Source organism: Nycticebus coucang, chromosome 22 (assembly GCF_027406575.1).
Source record: "Nycticebus coucang isolate mNycCou1 chromosome 22, mNycCou1.pri, whole genome shotgun sequence".
NCBI lineage: Eukaryota > Metazoa > Chordata > Mammalia > Primates > Lorisidae > Nycticebus > Nycticebus coucang.
In genome coordinates this window covers 20,988,315-21,007,367 of record NC_069801.1, presented here as the reverse complement: position 1 = coordinate 21,007,367, position 19,053 = coordinate 20,988,315, and the positions used below count along the sequence as shown (strand labels likewise).

The following is a 19,053-nucleotide window of genomic DNA, read 5'->3' as shown; positions in this document are numbered from 1 at the left end:
GGATCTTATGGGTGGTGCCAGGGCTGTGCCAAGCATAACTGATGTGCCAACTCTTCTAAGAGAAGTGGTTGAAATATAGGAGTCTGGAGTCAGAAGACCTGGATTTGAGTCCCATACTGCCAATTAGTGGTTATATGACCTTAGGCATATCACTTGACCTCTCTAAACCTCAGTTTCTTCATCTGTAAATTGGGGATAATGATCCCCCATCTTCAAGTGTATCTTTAAGAATTAGAGGTTACGTATGTAAAGTGACTTAGTATTCAGTTAATGTTAGTTTCCTTTTTTCCCCTTCCTCTGCCAGGACATGGAGGTGTGGGTGAGACCCAGCCCTGTGGTTGAGCTTCAAGCTCTTTCATCAGCAGCTTTGGGGAGACTTTGTAGGTCAAGCATTTGGAGACTCTGGACTCAGTCTCTTTCTTATCTTTCAAGAGAAGGTAAAACAAAGCAAGCAACTGAACTGAGGACAGTGGAAGAGACTTGCCCAAGGTCACATGGCCAAAGAGTAGAACAAGGAATGGGGCTCCTCCCTGAGATCCAGAGGAAGCCCCTGATCCCAGACAAGATGGGGGAAGAGGACTCAGTCAAGTCTTATTTGGACTGGCCTCCAGAAAGAGGAAGTGGCTGCTATGTTCTGAGAGTAGGTTCCTGGGTTCTAGCCTCAGGTCTCTCAGAGTCAAGCTGGTGACCTTGGGATGTGGCTGACCATTTCTAGGTCTTGGTTTCTTCTTCTGTAAATTGGTATATTATCCTTCCCAGCCTGCCTTATGAGAGAACAGGAGAATGTTAGGAGAATTATATTTGAGATAAAATATTGCAGTGATAAATCAGACTCAATTCTGACCTTTTGCCATAGCACATATATTTAAAACCAGAAAAAAAATGAGTTTAAAATTAACAATAATAAGCTGCCTTCTCTAAGTTCTGTAAATGTGAGAGAAAAACATGTAAACATATCATCTATCCACTAGCCCCATAAAGAGTATGCCACACATTCTACAGCCCTGGTTTGGGACCAGGCTAGACTAGTTTGCTTTGTGATATTGGAACAATCACAACCCCTCTCTGAGAAGATTTTCTCCTTCCTAAATTGGTACATTAATGCTGGTCATAATGTGGTTTGCAAGGACCAATCAAGAGAGTGATCAGAAAGTATATACCTCAGTAAACAGTTTGCTACCCTTTCCTCAATTCTAGAAGCCAGCAGCGTATGAGCGCTGCGCAGAATTGAGCAGTTGCGCTATCACTTTGGGCTTCTGAAAATAACAGATTATCAAGACTAGAGCAGATAATTTCTTAATTTCTTTTAGCGCAAAACCACAACAACAAAAACAAACAAACAAAAGATCTAGAATTTCTCAGTGGTCTGACTCCGCTGCAAATTCCACAGGTCACTTCCCTCCCACCTGCCCTCGGAGGGCTCTGCGCCTTTAAGTTTAGGCCCGCTTGGGCCAATCACAGCGTGCAGAAGTTCTTCAAGGACCAAAGGTGGGAATTCAGCTAGAGGAGGAGGGCGGGGCAGGGGTGTGCGTTCCAGCCAATCGGAACCTTCCTAGAGAGCAAGGACTCACGTGCAAAGCTCTGCCGACCAATGGCAGGGGTGTTGAGAGGCGGGGCGGCTCCCGCTGTGTGACAGTTGCCTGGACCAATAGGCATGTCGCCCGCGGCCTATAAGAGTCTGCGGGACCCAGGGCTACAGGCTCTAGGGTCGGTTAGTCGTTGTCTTCAGTGGTGTGCCCTGGGTTTACCTCTCCGTCGCTGCCGTTCGGTCCTTGCATCAGCGCCCCCCTCCTTGGCTCCTGCCCAACCGCCCCTCTTGCCCTCCTCCCCTCAGCTACCCCCCCGGTTTCTGCCGTCGGGGCTCTGGGGTTCGGGCTAATGATGCGGTCGGAGAGCGGAGCTGAGCGCCGGGACCCGGCAGCTGCGCAAGTGGCGACGGCTGCGGCCTCGGCGGTGACCAGGGCCACCCCAGCGGGCGGCGGCCCCGACCCAGAGGCCTCGTCGGCCTTCCCCGGACGTCACCTGAGCGGGCTGAGCTGGCCACAGGTGAAGCGGCTGGACGCGCTGCTGAGCGAGCCGATTCCCATTCACGGGCGCGGCAACTTCCCCACGCTGAGCGTGCAACCCCAGCAGATTGTGCAGGTGACGGGCCGCTGGGCGGAAGATGTGGGGAAATCTGGAGGTCCTTGGAGCCTGTGATTCTCTGGACAGCTAGGGAAACTGAGGAACGGGATCAGGGATTGTAACAATTGCACAGCGCATTAATGTTACAACAGAACTCTTCCCCCTGCATCTAACAATCCGTCCCCACTTGGCTTTTCTTTTCTTTCCCCTTACCTGGGAAACCCTGACTCCCTGCGGACCACTCACCCAGATTCTGGCTGAGAGAGGGGAGGAGAATGGAGTAAGCTTCCTAGGAAAAACAGCCCTGCCTGCTAGGACAAAAGATGCTGTGCAGCCCCAGATAGATAGGTGTGCATCCTTGGGTCCAAAATAACTTTTTGGACTCATCCCCAACTTTTCATCCCTGGATTTCACCCCACCTCTCCTCTTTCAAGGTTCTAGGGGCAGTCTGTCCTTGTGCTCCCACAGCCTTTGGCTCAAGAACCTCCCTATACACCATCACCACCACACCAGGAAAAGCCCAGAAATCCTGGCAGGGACTCCCACTCCAAGATTGGAAATGAAGGCCAACCCAGGCCACAAGCTCCACCTCTCCCTGAGAAACAGAAGAGAATTCTAGCAGCCCCTCCCTCCTCCTTCAGCCTTCACCTCCTCCCTTTACCTAATCCTTAATGATCCCCAAAGTGCTCTTTCGTCAGTATAGCTCAGGTGCTGTCATTTTCTGAAATATTAGAAGATGGTAATGATTGTATATTTTCTAGCTGAAGAAGCTGAGGCCTCAAGAGGGACAGTAACTACCTAAGATTACCTAATAAGGTGAAAATCAAACCCAGGGAATCTTGGGTCTTCCCAGGAGCAAGTTACTACAGTAGGTTCAAGGTTTTCTTTCCCCTTCTCTGATTCCCAAGCTCAACTGATAGGTCTTTGGGGAGTCCCCAGATAAAAGAAATCAGTAAATCCAGGGACAAATCGTGTGGATTCCTGCCAACTGACGTATTTTCTTTCTGGGGAAGCAGGCCTTCCCCTGCCTCCTGCTACCTTAGCTTCCAGGAGAGGGGGAAGGGTGCTTGCTGAGGGATTACCTCTCCCTCCCTCCAGAGAAACAAGGAAGTTGGGGGGCAGGCAGATTCTCCTGGGCTGACTCACCCACAGCCCAATGCTATTCACTGAGGCATTCCTGGGCTGCTCTGCTCACTGTCAACTGGGTGATTAGGAAACTAGTTGAGGCTTTTCTCCCCAGGACAGTGAGGTCAACCCTGGGGTCCCAGCTGTCGCACCTCCAAGATGGTGGCCCCAAGCATGGGAAGAGGGGAAAGTGGGGCCAAGTATAGCAGCTCCCCTCTGCAGGGACAAGGGGTATCTTGGAGGAGAAGTCCTTGCCCCTGTCAAAAAGGTCCAAACTGCCTTTAGTGGTACCTGCCCTGTGCTAGGCCCTGTCAGAATACTAGGGACACAGATGTGACTAGGACCTAGCCTCCTTGCCTTCAGGTACTCCCAGCCAAGTGGGGTGACTAAAGTCAATAAGAGCTGTCTTTACAATGTGATGGTACTACCATGTCCTTCTAAGACCATCCTTGTTCTGAGATATCACAGAACAAGGATGGCTATGATGGGGAAGGGTGGCAGAGACTTCAGAGCTAGACTGAGTAGTTGGACATCTGGGTTCAGGGCCTGGACTGTTGTCTATTCCCTTTGCTGGACTTAATGTCCTCATTTGTTCAGTTGGGATAGATTGGGTTGCTCTCCAACACCCTTCTGGTTCAGAATCCAAAAGGAACAGGTGCCTTCACCCAGCCTGCACAGCTGCCTCCACGGGGAAGAGAGTCTTGGAGGGAATCTGCAGCAGGCAGCTTCAAAAGCTGTTGAAATAAGTGCCATTGTGGGGGGCTGGGAGGAGAAGGAGGGCAGTGCTGTTTGTTGCCTTTGGACTTTTCAACAGTGCTGAGTTGTCCTATGGCTCAAGAACTGGAACCTTTCTCTCTCTCCACCCCCACAAGGCTTTGCCTACAGCAATAATCAAGTAGCTGGAGATGTTCTTGTTTGTACCTTGACCCACCCTTTTTTTTTTTTTTTTGTAGAGACAGAGTCTCACTTTATGGCCCTCGGTAGAGTGCCGTGGCCTCACACAGCTCACAGCAACCTCCAACTCCTGGGCTTAAGCGATTCTCTTGCCTCAGCCTCCCGAGCAGCTGGGACCACAGGCACCCGCCACAACGCCCAGCTAGACCCACCCTTTTGTAGGCACCCCCCACTCCCTAGCCTGCAGCTCTTGGAGGGATGGTTCTAACTAAGCTCAGCCATATATTGGCTGTGTGACCTTGGACAAGTCCCTTGCCTTCTCTGGGCTGAGGGGATTGTCTAAAGCAGTGGTTCTCAACCTTCCTAATGCCATGACACTTTAATATAGTTCCTGTGGGTCACGACCCACAGGTTGAGAACTGCTGGTCTAAACAGTCTGATCTCTCCAACTGCAGCCAGAGGGCTTGCATTAGGTGGTGCTGGCTGACAGGTCCTATCAGTCTCCCTGCAGGTTGAGGTAACAACCTGGAGCAGATTGTTACTGGGGAAGGGCAGATACAGGAAAAAGGAGGGTGCAGTCACTGCCCCCTTCATGGCTGGAAAGTCTGATTCAGGAAACTTCAAGCTGCCCTGCAGTCCTTGGGTGTGGCAGTATCTGGAGACCGCCTGCCAAATTGGCTATAGTCACACCTGGGAAAGAGGCAACAGCCGCTGGCTGGCTGACACAGCTGGTCCCATGGCCCTGACACAGGGGATTAACAAGGGTACTGCTACCTACTCACCGAGCCAGATGCCATGCCCTGGGTTGGGCACCAGTCTGGAAGCAAGCTGATACTAAGTAAGGCTCAGTCAGCTCTAATGGGACTTGGAGAGGGGGCTGGTCTACACTGCAGATCTTCATCCCATGTAGGCACAGCTGCCAACTGACAGGGAGTGCATTGGTAATGCCACTCTGGCAACCAGCCCTCTCTGTCTGGCCAAGGCATCCCCGACCTTCACCTTCCTGCTCCCCAGCTACTCTGGCTCTAGGCTTCAGTGACTTGAGAGCTGCCCTCACTTTGAAATTTTGAAAGGGAAGGAGTATTAGTCTCTGGTCTCTGCTCCTTCTGAATCCTAGGGCTGTAATGTTGTAGAAAGAGGGCAGGCTTTGGAGTCAACCATACCTGGGCTTGAAGACACCTTTACATGATCTTGGGCAGGTGACTTCACTCCTGTGAGCCTTAGTCTCCCCATCTGTAGCATGGAGATCATAAGATCCATCCCTCATAGATTCTGGTGAGAAGGCCCAGTGCCTGCCACTCATTAGGTGCTTAACCTCCCCTACTCCTCACCCCCATCCCCTCCATGTTCCTAAGGGCCAGTTGCTTACCCCTATTGCCATGGCAATATCTTCTCCTGGTACAAGTCCTCCTCCCGGAAGTCTTCCTAGAGGGAGTCATCCACCTCCAATTGCCCCACCACGCTTGCCTCCTCAGCACTTAGTGCATTCTTTGCAGTAATTCCCTGGGAGGCAAGGACAGCCCAGCTAGTAGCTGGGTGCTGACTTAGCAGCAAGGTGGGGTAGCAGAAGCACTCAGGGCAGGAATGCTGCCTGGTCACTTTGGGGACAACTTTGGGTTGCTGAGAAAGCTGAATGTCTGACCCTCAGCTTCACTCTTCTCCCCCATCTGGTGCCTCAGCCCAGGGAGATGCCTCTATCTAAAAGAACAGGTCCAAGAAGACTTGTAGATTTACCTGCCATGTTTCTGTACCATCAGACCTGGGGGCTGTCTGCAGGCAGCCCTCAGACAGAGTCTTTCATCTCTTCCCTCTTGGCCTGGGTGGCTTCCTCAGATCTCAACCCATCCCCTCTCCTAACAGCACAAAGGGTCTGGCGTTTGACCTGTAGCCTTGCCACTTCTGAATGGCTTCTACCCTGAGCCTTAGTTATTTCCTCATTTGCAAAGTGAGTATATTTATTTGCCTCACTGGGTCCTTGTAAGAGTGAATTAGGATGACTGCATCACAGTCAGAAGGACATGTGTAGACTTGAATCCATCTAACCAGGGTTCTCGTCTCAACCTGGCTGTTCTCTGACCCTGGGCATGTTTCTTAACCTCTCAGTGCCTCAGGTCCCCCATCTGTCAATTGGAATAATAATACTACAACACAGAATTATTTTGAGGATTAATGTGGTAATTAATGTGAATTGCCAAATATATTCCTAACACATTTGAGCAGTTAGCACAATGCCTGGCACAAAACTATCATACTTGCAGTTTTAAGGAGGGAGAATAGCATAGTGGTTAAGATCTGGACTCTGAGTTTAATTCCCACCTCTGCATTCACCAGCTGGGTGCCTTTGGGCTCATTCCTCAGCCCTTCTGTACTTTCATCTGTAAAGTGGGAATAATAGGGTTACTGTAAGGAGGAAGTGTGTTTATATCTTTATGTCCTGATGCTTAGATCAGGACTTGGTGCTTAGAAAATTCTAGGCATGGGTTTGCTATTATTAATGCTGTTCTTTCTGAGTCATTGCTCCAGCTGGGTCATTGTCCAGATTAGGAAATCAAGGCTTAAAGAGTTAAATGACTTTCCAAAGGCTCAACAGCTGGTTAGTGGCCAACAGTGGTTGATGTTACTGTGATGACTGCAAGTCTTGAGTGGGCCTCCAGGCCCCAGGCTCCTGACATCACTCCCTCCACCCCTCCCCTCTGCAGGTAGTCCGCAGCAGCCTGGAAGAACAGGGACTACGTGTGCATAGTGTGAGGCTTCATGGCTCTGCTGCCAGCCACGTACTGCATCCTGAGAGCGGCCTGGGCTACAAGGACCTGGACCTGGTGTTCCAGGTGGACCTGCGTAGCGAGGAGTCCTTCCAGCTGACCAAGGCAGTGGTGCTGGCCTGCCTGTTAGACTTCCTGCCGGCCGGTGTGAACCGAGCCAAGATCACACCACTGACTCTCAAGGAGGCATATGTGCAGAAGCTGGTAAAAGTGTGCACAGACACAGACCGCTGGAGCCTCATCTCACTGTCTAACAAGAGCGGCAAGAATGTAGAGCTCAAGTTTGTGGACTCAGTGAGACGCCAGTTCGAGTTCAGCGTAGACTCCTTCCAGATTATCCTTGACTCCCTGCTGCTCTTTGGCCAATGCTCACCCACACCCATGTCTGAGGCCTTCCACCCAACAGTGACAGGTGAGAGCTTGTATGGGGACTTCAGTGAGGCCCTGGAACACCTGCAACACCGTGTCATCGCCACACGCAACCCCGAGGAGATCCGTGGTGGTGGCCTTCTCAAGTACTGCCACCTCCTGGTGCGGGGCTTCCGGCCACGGCCCAGCACTGATGTGAGTGCCCTGCAGCGCTACATGTGTTCCCGCTTCTTCATCGACTTCCCGGACCTGGTGGAGCAGCAGCGTACCCTGGAGCGCTACCTGGAGGCCCACTTCAGTGGGGCAGACACTGCCCGCCGTTATGCCTGTCTGGTGACGCTGCACCGGGTTGTCAACGAGAGCACCGTGTGCCTCATGAACCACGAGCGCCGCCAGACACTGGACCTCATTGCCACGATGGCACTCCAGGCACTCGCTGAGCAGGGTCCAGCCGCCACCGCTGCCCTGGCCTGGTGTCCTCTAGGCTCCGACCGGGTTGTGCCAGCCACTGTCAATTACTACGTGACCCCCGTGCAGCCTCTGCTGGCTCGGGCCCACTCCTATCCCACGTGGTTACCTTGTAACTGACTCAGACCCTGGCCAGAGGGGTGGGGACTGGGCCTCACAGGGTGGGGTAGGACCTCTAGGAGTGTGTGGAGGACATAACCAGAGATAGGCAGCCTGTGTCAGGTAGCCCAGCACTGCTGCAGGGTTGGGCCTTCAGTGGAACAGACCAGACCTCCCTGAGTGGGGCCCCTGTGGGATTAAGGGCAAGTTGGGATTCTTGACAAGAGATCCTTTGGTGGTTGCACCACACTTTTGGACCAGCATGATTATGGGGTACAGAGACATTTGAGGATCAATTGTGGAAACTTCAGTGCCCAACACCTTGGGTTGATTTCCATGGTCTGCAAGGGCCATGCACAGTGATCCCAGCAGCCTCTGAGGGCCTAAAGCCCACACACTGGCTAAAATATGGTATGTTATAGGGACTATTCACTTTGAGTCAGGCTGGACCACTAACAGGGCCTGGTGGTCCAACCTTGCTAGTCACTGGGAGGAGGGGAGTAGAGGCATGAGGCAGAGACCTGGGTTTGGGGAAGGATAGGTTTATTTAGCCTGGTCTCCTAAAACCCACATCACAAGCTGTGAAGCCTTCCTCTCAAGGGGTTAAGATATGCCATGTATAGGAGCCAAGCCCAGGCCCCTTCCAGTGTGTTGCTCCCTTCCTTATATTGTAGACAGCCCTCTTTCTGGGAGTTTGGAGGGTTCTGGGCCTAAATTTGCCACAGTAAAGTCAAGTGCTCCCACCATACTGGGCTGGTTACAAGCTCTCACATAAGGGAAGGGAGCCATCCCCCACCTCCTTCTCTATCCTTCTAGATGTGTTGCTATTTTGCACTCTTTAACACCTGCCAATAAAGATGGTCTACACTGGCACCTGCCTGGCACCATGCTTTCTCCCAGGAGAAGGACCTTCCATGGCTGTGGGAGCTGCAATTGCCTCCCCCAGTCTGAATATGTGGCTTGTATTGTAGGAGGGGACATTTGTGGAGGTGGGGGAGTGGCCCTCCTTCCCTCAATACTTAGCACCAACCTGACAACTGGGGCTTATGTCTACATGTGTGACCTGCACCTGCATGTTACCTCAGCAGGTCTAGGACTCTTGTCAAAGAGTAAATGCTTCAGTGTCTTCTACCTGGAGTCCTGTTAGGTCTGGACTTGGCCTCATTCTCCAGTACTCAGGGGTCTACCCCATCTCTGTCCAGGGGGTAGCTGGAGAACAAACTAGGTGAATCTGGACTGGAGGCCTTGCTAGTAATGACAGCTGAGACTTGGGGACTTCTAGGGTCCCCCAGAGCCTGAGCCCAGGTAGGGCCATTCTACCTGGCAGTAAGTCCCTCCCTCACCCACAAGCCAGGTGTTCTGTGGCTTAATCTAAGCCAGTGGTTCTCAACCAGTGGGTCGCGACCCCTTTGGGGGTCAAACAACCCTTTCACAGAGGTCGCCTAAGACCATCCTACATATCAGATATTTACATTATGATTCATAACAGTAGCAAAATTATAGTTATGAAGTAGCAATGAAAATAATTTTATGGTTGGGGTCACCACAACATGAGGAACTGTATTAAAGGGTCACCATATTAGGAAGGTTGAGAACCACTGCTCTAAACAGATCTCCTGGAGGGGCAAGGTCTCTTCAAACCCAGTTGGAGCCATGCTACTCCCAGGCTATCTGGGAGTGTCAGCTGCAGAGTTCCTAAGGAGCCGTTGCCTCAGGGCATCAGCCAGTCATGGCCTGGACGCTGCCCACTGTTTACCCAGTCTCTTTGATCCAGAGACTGCAAAGCCCTTAACAGATTCAGACTCATTAGGGTCCTCTGAAGTGGTGACTTTGATGGTTCCAGGCAGGGTGGAAAAAATGAGGCTGCAGAGCAGGCCCTAGGTCACCAGGGTGAATCCAGCCACTTCATCTGCTCTGTGGGTCCCTGCTGGGTGCTTCTGGTGCTGAGCTCACAATGGCTAGAAGGGCTGGTGGAAAGACTTCCTTTGCCTAGCGACTGAAAACAGCCTCCCACCCCATCTCAGCTATGCCCGCCCAACTAGGTCCTGAGAAGGACTAAGTCTGTCCTACAACCAGAGCTGACCATCCGAGCCTTGGCACGAGGGCATTCTCAACAGCATCAACACACAGTCTTAGCTATTGGGCTGGGGAGTGGGTTCACCTGGAAATGCTTGTTTTAGGGGGTGAAAAAGTCAGAAACCCATGTGGTACGTGTATACATACACTGCATTTAGTCCACCATGGGCCTGACACTATTCTGGGATTGGAAATACATCAACAAACAGAAGTCAACTGATCTCTTTCCTTGTGAAGATTACATTCCAGTGGGGTAGACAGAAAAACCAAAAGTTATAGTCTTAGAAGGTCAGTGATATGTACAAATATATACAGCAGGGTAAAAGAAGTGCTGGGCTTTGCACATTGAAAGAGAAATCAGAGTGCACCTCACTGAAAGGTGACATTTGATTGAACAAAGCCTTAGGGAAGTGAACCATGCAGGCATCTAGGGAAGGAGCTTGCCAGGCCTTGCCTGTGAATGTACACGTGCTCTGGCATGTGCACCTGAGGGTGCCCGGCTGGCCTTGTGTGTGGGTAAATGTGTTCGCTGCTGCTGGTACACAACACAGGCATGAGGAAGTAGGGGTATGTGAGACTGGAGCACACCATAACAGCCACCATTCCTGGAACGCTTAACTCCAGACCAGCCACCATGCCAAAGTCCCCTGGATCATGATCTCTCATTTCATTCCCACAACAACTCCATACGAGAGAAGCGTTATTTCCATCTTACATAGAAACAGTCCAGAGAGGTTGAAGAGATTTGTATAATCCCAGAGCCATTTGCTGTTGGCCTCTGAACTGTTCTGCCCCTACACTGATTTCACAGGATTGTGACAGTACCTCTCCTGTACACATATGAGACAACAGGGTATGTTTGACATTACTGTGACATGTGTCATTCTATGTATGACTATGGCAGGGTGTAACAGTGTGTCAAGATGTACATTTTCTTGATGTACATGTGACACTAGCTGTGGCTCGTGGTGACTAGAGCCCACGGTAGCAAGAGCATGCCTCTGAGTGTGTTTGGGAGTGGAGTAGTGTTTCCAGGTGTGAGAAAGACGTTGACTCAGTGGCTGACATTTTGCCTCCTAGGGACAATTCCTGCAGCCATCTAAGTCACCAGGAGAGGTAGAAATCAGAAACTAGGAATCAGAACCCGCAAGAGGAAGGCTGGGAGGAAAATTGTCTTCTACCTTCCAACCTCATGGTGCTCTCCAAGCAACCCATCTCTTGCTGTGGTTGGAGTTCCCAAAGGGGTGGAGGGAGTTCCCAAAGGGGATGCAGCATTGCTGTGGACATGGGGGGAAAGACACACCCCCAGGGAGTTGCATGATATGCTGGCCCCTCCCATCCATTCTCCCCTTCTCTCTGGCCCTGGCAAGGCTAACATTTTGGGACTCTGCATCAATGGCTCCCTTGTTCCATGGCTTCCTGTTGGGTTTGCCAATGAAAGGCCCCAGCTGGAGACTGAAGGGAGGGGAGGTGGTGTTTATTCCCTTTGTCCTTTCCCCTTCAGGCTGTCATGGTTGGCCACATACCTCACCCAAAGGCCACTGTACCTCTCAGGGGCCCTCACCACAAACTGCCTACCCAACCCTTTAAGCTCGGGATTTGTGAAGGCTTCCCACTGTTCCCAGCCCCAGATAGCTGCACCATATCAGCCCACACTTTTTTTTTTTTTTTAGAAAGAGTCTCATTATGTGGCCCTTGGTAGAGTGCCATGACGTTCACAACTCACACCAACGTCAAACTCTTGGCCTCAAGTGATTCTCTTGCCTTAGCCTCCCAAGTAGCTGGACTACAAACGCCTACCACAACGCCTGGCTAACAGCCCACACTTTTAGAAGTAGTCCCCTTTGTAGCTCAGTGGGTAGGGCGCTGGCCCCATATGCCGAGGGTGGCAGGTTCAAACCCAGCCCCAGCCAAACTGCAACAAAAAAATAGCCGGGTGTTGTGGCGGGCGCCTGTAGTCCCAGCTGCTCGGGAGGCTGAGGCAAGAGAATCGGGTAAGCCCAAGAGTTAGAGGTTGCTGTGAGCCGTGTGACGCCACGGCGCTCTACCCCAGGGCAGTACAGTGAGACTCTTGTCTCTACAAAAAAAAAAAAAAAAAAATAGCCGGGCGTTATGGCAGACCCCTGTAGTCCCAGGTACTTGGGAGGCTGAGGCAAGAGAATCGCCTAAGCCCCGGAATTGGAGGTTGCTGAGAGCTGTGTGACGCCACGGCACTCTACCAAAGGAGAAAAAGTGAGACTCTGTCTCTACAAAAAAAAAAAAAAAAATAGTCCCCTTTAAAAACTTCCAGTTTGAGTGTGCCAGGCCTCCTGCTGGGACCTTGACTGACAAACAGTTCTGTACAGTCACAACACAGTCACACACAATCCCCACTGCCTACTGTGCTGCCATGTTGTCACCAATGTGTATAACCTCCCTCAGCATCACACAGTCTCAGTCTCCCTGAGTTTCCTCATCACATTCTTTAATAGAGAAGACTTCATGGGGTGGGGGATCAGCTGTGAGCCAGGTCAAGGGAGAAATCACTCCGCACTCCAGTCAACCGCGTCCAGACTGCCAAACAAAACTAACCAGAAGTCACTGGAGGAAATGCCAACTTAAAGAGCTGTGACAGACATAAAAGGCAGCAAGGACACTTGCAAAGTCAACCTCACTACCACAGGCATTTGCCTCACATTACTGAAATTTACTGATTCAATATACAGTCACCTTGCAGAATTCTCCAAGTTCTGGGTTGTGTCTGAGTAAATGTGCCCCTTTCCCTCTATTATCAGGATATTTGATTAAATGTGTATCTTTTATTTATTTAAAACTTTCCTTAGATGTTTTATGTTACCACTACCTTTTCCTGGAAAAGAGGTGTGTTCCCCCGCCAGGAGCCAGCAGCTGATTGTTTTTCTGAAGCGCCACAGGAACGCTTCCACATGGGGGGAACAGGACAGTGGAAGAGGGGAACTGAGGGACTTCTCAAACCACTGTTTTTCCTCAAACGGGCCTCCCATAAACTTCACAACAATGATGTCTACCAAAATGGGAACCCCAGCTATGCCGTGACTTAAAAATGAATCCTTTTCATTTCACATTGGCAACGCTTGCTGCACTCTTAAATAATCTGATTGTATCTCAGGGACCTGTAGTAACATCTCCAATTGTAGAGCATAAGCCAAAGTCAAATGTGGTGCATATACACAAATTCATAGTACAGACACATTTCCCCATGACCCAGCTCCTTGCCACTATGAAGTGAAAGGCTCCCGTAAGGAGGGCACTGAGGTTGTGTAGGGTTAATTCTCAAAGTCTTCCTGAAGGAGGTGCCCAGAGAAGAAGTGAATCCAGGAGTCCAGTTCCATAGAGAAGAGGCTCTGAAGAGCGGGGAGGAGCTGAAAAGAATAATTCCAAGAACTTTAATTACCTCTTTCCCACAGCCACCCCACCCCACCCTTCAATATCTCCTCAAGTGAGGTCATTATGGGAAGAAGGTACAAGAGGCAATATCATGAAATGGGGCTCCACTGGCTGCAGAAGCAGAGGTTCCCTTGGGCCTCTGTCTTTGGCTGGGATCCCCATTGGTCTGAGCAGCTAGAATGGAATGTTCTTGGGATGAAAAGCCTGCCCCCTCCTCCACCCCTCCCCCTTATGGAGTTCCCTAGGGCCTGTTTCAGGGATTCCTGATATGGGGATGCTCTAGAGGAGCATAAGGCCCACACTGCCGGGCCGGGGGTGGGGTGTTGGGGGCTGTTTGTCCTGGCAGTCTCTCCTCCCCTAGGCAGGTTGGCTCTATTATTTACAAATCTCCACTATGTGCTAGGCGATTCCTGCGACTTCTCATTTAATTCTCAAAAGTTATCTCCTCCCTAACTCTTCTCAAAAATTCAAAACAAATAGAAGAAACTGGTTCAGAAAAGGGAAGCTGAGAGGTTCCAAGCTAGGCTTGTCATGGTCTACCTGGAGCCCTTTCTACTCCTACCATGGAGCATGTCACCCTCCTCCTCCATCCCAGGCTCTTTGCTCTCCTTGGCACCAAACTTTCCAGCCCAGATCTGCAGGGAGAGGAGACAGCCCTCCAAAGCAGACCCTTGGGAGGGCTGAGCCCTGAGCTTCTTTGACCCACCCTCACCAGAAGCCAAGAGTGTTAACTCAGACTGACACATACTCTCCCTCCAGGGCCCAATCAGGCTGAGCTGTGCCCAGATAGGAGCAGGAGGAGGGTTCTGCCAACCTACTGGCATCTCATCACATCCCTCCCCAGAATTGAGGACTAGAGGTCACTATACACAATCTTGAAGATGGAAGCCCAGAAATCTCCCCAAATGGAGCCTTTATGAGCCTGATGAATGAATCACCATATAGCCTAATATTTAAGGGATCTCCCACCTACAGGTTCTGTCTTTGGGCAAGTCACCTGCCTTCCCAGACTTTGTTTCCTTATCTGAGGATATGGGGATAATAACCCTTACTTCATAGAGTGGTTGGGAGGGCTGAACCAGACCAGATAATGGGTGTAAAGTGCTTAGCATAGGTGGTTAATACATTATGCCAGAACCAAGGGTTCCCTTACACCATAACTCCTGGCTAGGGCATAGTCAAGGACTACGTGGGGCAAGAAATAGGTTGGCTTTCCCAAATACTACTTCCCTTCCTGACCATAGGGCAGGGAGCCTCTCCTTCAGCTCTGAGAAGCCTGGGCACCCAAGTTAGTCTACAAACTCATCTGAAAGGGTCAGGGAAGGGGATCTTCCCAGATAATGCCGACTTAGAGCACCTAAGCAGTGTCCTGTCACTTCAGCCTAATCTTTAGGAGGCAACCTTGGTCACCACTAGCAGCAGGCCTGCTGTTCTGATCAGTTAGGTGTAACAAATCCGTGAATACAGAGCTTTACTGACAGTGACTACCCCAGGGACAACTTCTCTTTCCAGGAAGTCTTTCTTGATGGACCTTCTTGGGGTCCAGGGCTTGGACCAGCCAGACTGGTCCCCTTTCCAAGTGGACTTCCACCTCTAGAGAGCCAATGATGGGCGCATCTCAGGAGCCACATGCCCACCGTCGTACGGAATGACTCCCAGACCCCTAACAGCTCAAGGCCTAGAAAGCCCTGGGACAACAGGAAAGGAGGATGATTGGGGACAGGCACAATGGGGACCGAAATTGCTCCAGGCCCCGCCCTCAGGTCTTGAAAAGCAGCCCCACACTGCCCTCCGGTGGCCTACATGATGGTCACCCGGGTAAAGAGCAGGTCCCAGACCAGACCCTGAACTAGTCTCTCAGCCCCATGTGGCAGCCTGAAAAAAAGGCCCCTGTTCCCTTCATTTCCCTTTGTTGAGTTCCCAGATTCACTGGTAGTCATCAATGTTCTCAATGCACAAGTCCCCCTAAGATCCTCATACTCCGTCCTGTCCCCAGGACTGGGGGCCATCAAGAAAGTGTTCCACAATAAAAAAAAAAAGAAAAGAAAGTGTTCCAGAAGTCATGGAGAAAAGGGGGAGCATTCAGTCTCCTGCCCAGGGGCTAGGGTTATTAGTGAAAGCCTAAAAATAAAAATAGCCCTCCAACGGCCCCCAGAGTGTTCCCTGAGATGGTGGAGGACTGGGAGAGATAAACCCTTAAAATACCAGTTCTCAACCTGTAGTACACGACCCACAGGAACTGTATTAAAGGGCTGTGGCATTAGGAAGATTGAGAACCATTGCCTTAACAGCAGAGGCCGTTTTTTTTTTTTTGTTTTTTTTTTTTTGAGACAGAGTCTCTCTCTGGCACCCTGATGTCATGGCATCATAGCTCACAGCAACCTCAAACTCTTGGGCCCAAGTTATCATCTTGCCTCAGTTTTTCTATTTTTAGTAGAGAAGGGGGTCTCACTATTGCACGAGCTGGTCTCAAACTCCTGAGCTCAAGCAATCCACCCACCTCAGCCTCCCAGAGTGCTAGGATTACAGGCATGAGCTACCGCGCCCAGCCCAGAGGCCCTGTTTCCTAAGCCTCTGGACTGAGTTGCTATCAATGTTTATTGATTGAAGAGAAAACGGAGCCAGGCTGGGGAGCTTCTAGAAGGGGCCCTGGGTGAGCCAGGGTGTGAGACAGGTGTGAAAAGGAAACTTTTGTTAGTTGGTTGAGGGGTAGTGCACAGAGCACTGACCAGAAGCTGGAGTTCACACACAGAGAATGTTGTGTGCCCTGGCCAAGGCCCTTGGTGAGGAGCAGTGGGCCACCTGGAAGTGAAAGGTACAGAGCTGCCACCAGGACCAATCTCCATTTGCCCCCACACATATACCACTTTCTGCAGCCAAAGTCATCTCTAATTCTCTACCTTCCAACCCCACCCCCAAATCAGGACAAAGCTGATTATCAATAAATCCTGGAGAAAGACAAACTATGATGGTGCAGAGCACTTTATACCATTAGCTAAAAGCTTCTCTGGACAAAGTGCCCTCTCCTGTGCAATCCAGAAAATAAACAGTTCTGGCTGCAGCCCAGTGCTGCAGCCTAAGCTCCTGTGTCACCTCTGGGAAGTCTCTGTCCTTCTGGGACTTAGACCCCAAATGACCTAAGTGGCTTTGGAAGGTCTTCACAGACTGGGCAGGCCATAGGATGCCAGACTCCTTCACACACACACATACACTGCTCCCCTGGTCCCCAAGCTTTCTCAGGGAGCCTGAGGCTTCCTCCTGGTCCCTTATCCAGCTAAGAATGGGTTCATGAAGGCCTGGATGTTAGCTGAGAAACCAGGTAAAAGTTTGGTACCTAGTGAGAGAAAGGGCTGAAGGGGGGAGATCAGGTGAGGGCCCTGGGATTAGCTTATCAGAGGAGTCCCCTCAGCACTCGTAGTATTAAATCAGATTCTTGTGACTCTGACGTTATCATCCTCCCCCCTCACCCCATTCCCCAAGCACTGATATAAGTAACTGAGGAAAAATGCCTAGAGAGGGGCTAGAATTGTTCTAGTCACACAGCATACAGGGGCCAAAGGCCAGTTCTCCCTAGCCCCCCACCTAGGACACTATGGGAAGCCCACACACAGGCCTGGGACCTGCTTCTGTCCTTTATGCTGGCATGTGACCTTGAGAAAATCCCTCTCTATTCTTTAAAATGAGAACTTTAAATTGCTCCTGGTTCCATTACCAAAAACAATACTTTTTTCTAAGTGTGATTTAAAAGAATAAAATATCTTTTTGACTTATGAGAGAAGACATATTCCCTATGTTAACCTTACCACAGCCCTGCTAGGAGGTGACAAGATCCACTTCACAGACTGACAGGGCTGCAGTCAACTCAGATGCTGAGCAGCCAGCTCATTCATAACTGAGTAGAGACAGAGGAAGGGGGGGCAAAGGGCATTTGTACAGGAAGAGAAACAGATCTCACCTCAGGTCTGGCCCTTTAAGGCCTCCCTTTCTGGAAAGCCAATACCATACCTGCCCTCCTGGGGCCTGTTAAAGGATGTCACCTGCTTCCATCCCTGGCAGAGCTATCTTAGAGACAAGTTGGGGGAGGAGGGTAGGTGATCAGGTGCCAAGCACTCCATCCTAGTTACCTGCATCAGTCTTAGTGAAGCTGCATGAGGGCATGAGAAAAGTCTGTCTCCTAAAAGCAGAAAAGTCTGACAGGAACAAACACATCCTCAATCTCTCTGGGATTCCCTCCTTCTGAGAAACAGGGACTTAGAGGAGGCAAACTCATAGAGCCCTGTGCCAGCCCCCACACCAAACTGGGACCTCATATTTCTGTCCTCCCAAAAGGTATGGAGCTGGGTGCTGCCAGAAAGCACCAGCCCTGAGCAACCCAGGAAAGGCAACGCAAGTCGGGGTAAGACTGGGGTTGCTGCATCAGTACAGCAGGCTCCAAGCGGTAAAAGTTTGCCACCAAACCCCTCGTGGACTTTGAGCACTCTCGGTTTGCCCAATTTTATAATGGAGACTTTATGCTAGCACCTTACTCCCCAGGTGGTCTGGGGGGAGGCCGGACAGCTTTATTAGGGACCTAGCAGACGCCAGAAGCCCTAGGGAAGAGAGGCCCCGTACCACCCTCCACCCCGCTCCTCTAATGCACCAGGCGTTAACACCGCACCTCAGCCTCCTTTCCTGGGCCCCTGGCACCCCCGACTGTCTCTTCCTGTAGGTCAGGCTGTCCATCCGGCTGGTATCCGCAATCTGTGGCACCTCGGCGATGGCCTGTCCGGGGTGGCCAGGGGTCCGGGCGTTGAGGTCAGCGCTGGGGGGAGGCGGGGCCGCGGGGCGGGCTGCGGCGGAAAGGCGAGTCGGGCTCGGGACCGTGGCCTCGCCGCAGGCGCCCCGCACCCCAGGGCACGCAGCTACCCAGGCCGAGAGCTGAAGCCAGCAGCGCGGGTGGGCGGCCGCGGCGACCACGGCGCTGGCCCTTCTTGAGGCGCGACCCGTGCGCCGCCAGGTAGAGCTCGGCCTGCGCCACGCCGCCGCTCAGGCGGCCCAGGCTCTCCGCGCGATGAGCCAGGCGCAGCTCGGCCGCCAGGAAAACTCGGTGCAGCTGCAACACGCGGCTCTCCAGCTCCGACACCAGACGCCGGCGGCCCTCCACCTCCAGCAGGCGCCGCCGCGCTTCGGCCAGCTCCAGCGCGCGGCCTCCAGCTCCCGCCGCTGCACCCGAGCCGCCGCCCGTGCCCCCACCGGGCCCCGTGCCCCCCGCACCACCGCTAGCGCCCTGGCGCCAGCGCTGCAGCTCCTGCCCTTCGGCCACACCTGCTGACTCCCCGGCCCCCTCGGGCAGCGGCGGGGCCTGAACCCGAGTCGGGGTCGGGGTCAAGGTCGGGGTTGGGGGAGGGGGCTGAGGGGATGACAGGGGCTCCCGGGGCAGCGGCGGCGGGGACCCGGGTTCTGCCGTCGCTTCCTGGGCCCCGGGGCCACAAGCGCTGATGCGGCAGCCCGGCATCCCCCGCCCCCCGGCGGTTTGCGGCTGTTGGTCAGCAGGGAGGACCGGCGCTGTACACCTGAGGAAAGATGCGGCCGCAGTCCCCACTCCAGAGCCGCACCCTCCGCCGCGCTTCTTATAGAACACGGGGCGGAGCGATGGGTGGCACAGCCAATCAGAGACTGGAAAGCCCTAAACCCGCCTCCCCGCCACGCTTGTTCAGACCCATTCCTCAAACCCCTTGGGTCTGTGTCCTTT

General features: G+C 52.2%; 2 protein-coding genes across 2 annotated transcripts; one reads left to right on the top strand and one right to left on the bottom strand.

Moving 5' to 3' along the window:
- The first annotated feature begins 1,691 nt into the window (after positions 1–1,691).
- On the top strand, positions 1,692–8,712 carry TENT5B (terminal nucleotidyltransferase 5B). The gene is made up of 2 exons (XM_053577072.1): positions 1,692–2,142; positions 6,843–8,712. The coding sequence occupies exons 1-2, from the start codon at positions 1,879–1,881 to the stop codon at positions 7,860–7,862; spliced, it is 1,284 nt and encodes a 427-aa protein (XP_053433047.1). The 5' UTR covers positions 1,692–1,878; the 3' UTR covers positions 7,863–8,712.
- Positions 8,713–12,337: 3,625 nt separating this feature from the next.
- On the bottom strand, positions 12,338–18,909 carry TRNP1 (TMF1 regulated nuclear protein 1). Its single transcript, XM_053577097.1, has 2 exons — positions 17,980–18,909; positions 12,338–13,297 (listed from the first exon to the last, which is right to left on the bottom strand). The coding sequence occupies exon 1, from the start codon at positions 18,814–18,816 to the stop codon at positions 18,118–18,120; it is 699 nt and encodes a 232-aa protein (XP_053433072.1). The 5' UTR covers positions 18,817–18,909; the 3' UTR covers positions 12,338–13,297; positions 17,980–18,117.
- Between the last annotated feature and the right edge of the window lie 144 nt (positions 18,910–19,053).

Bases quoted from the DNA above. Each gene is read 5' to 3' on its own strand.
- TENT5B (XM_053577072.1), top strand. From the start codon at position 1,879: ATGATGCGGTCGGAGAGCGGAGCTGAGCGCCGGGACCCGGCAGCTGCG. The intron at 2,143-6,842 runs GTGACGGGCCGC...TCCCCTCTGCAG, and splicing joins AACCCCAGCAGATTGTGCAG to GTAGTCCGCAGCAGCCTGGA.
- TRNP1 (XM_053577097.1), bottom strand. From the start codon at position 18,816: ATGCCGGGCTGCCGCATCAGCGCTTGTGGCCCCGGGGCCCAGGAAGCG.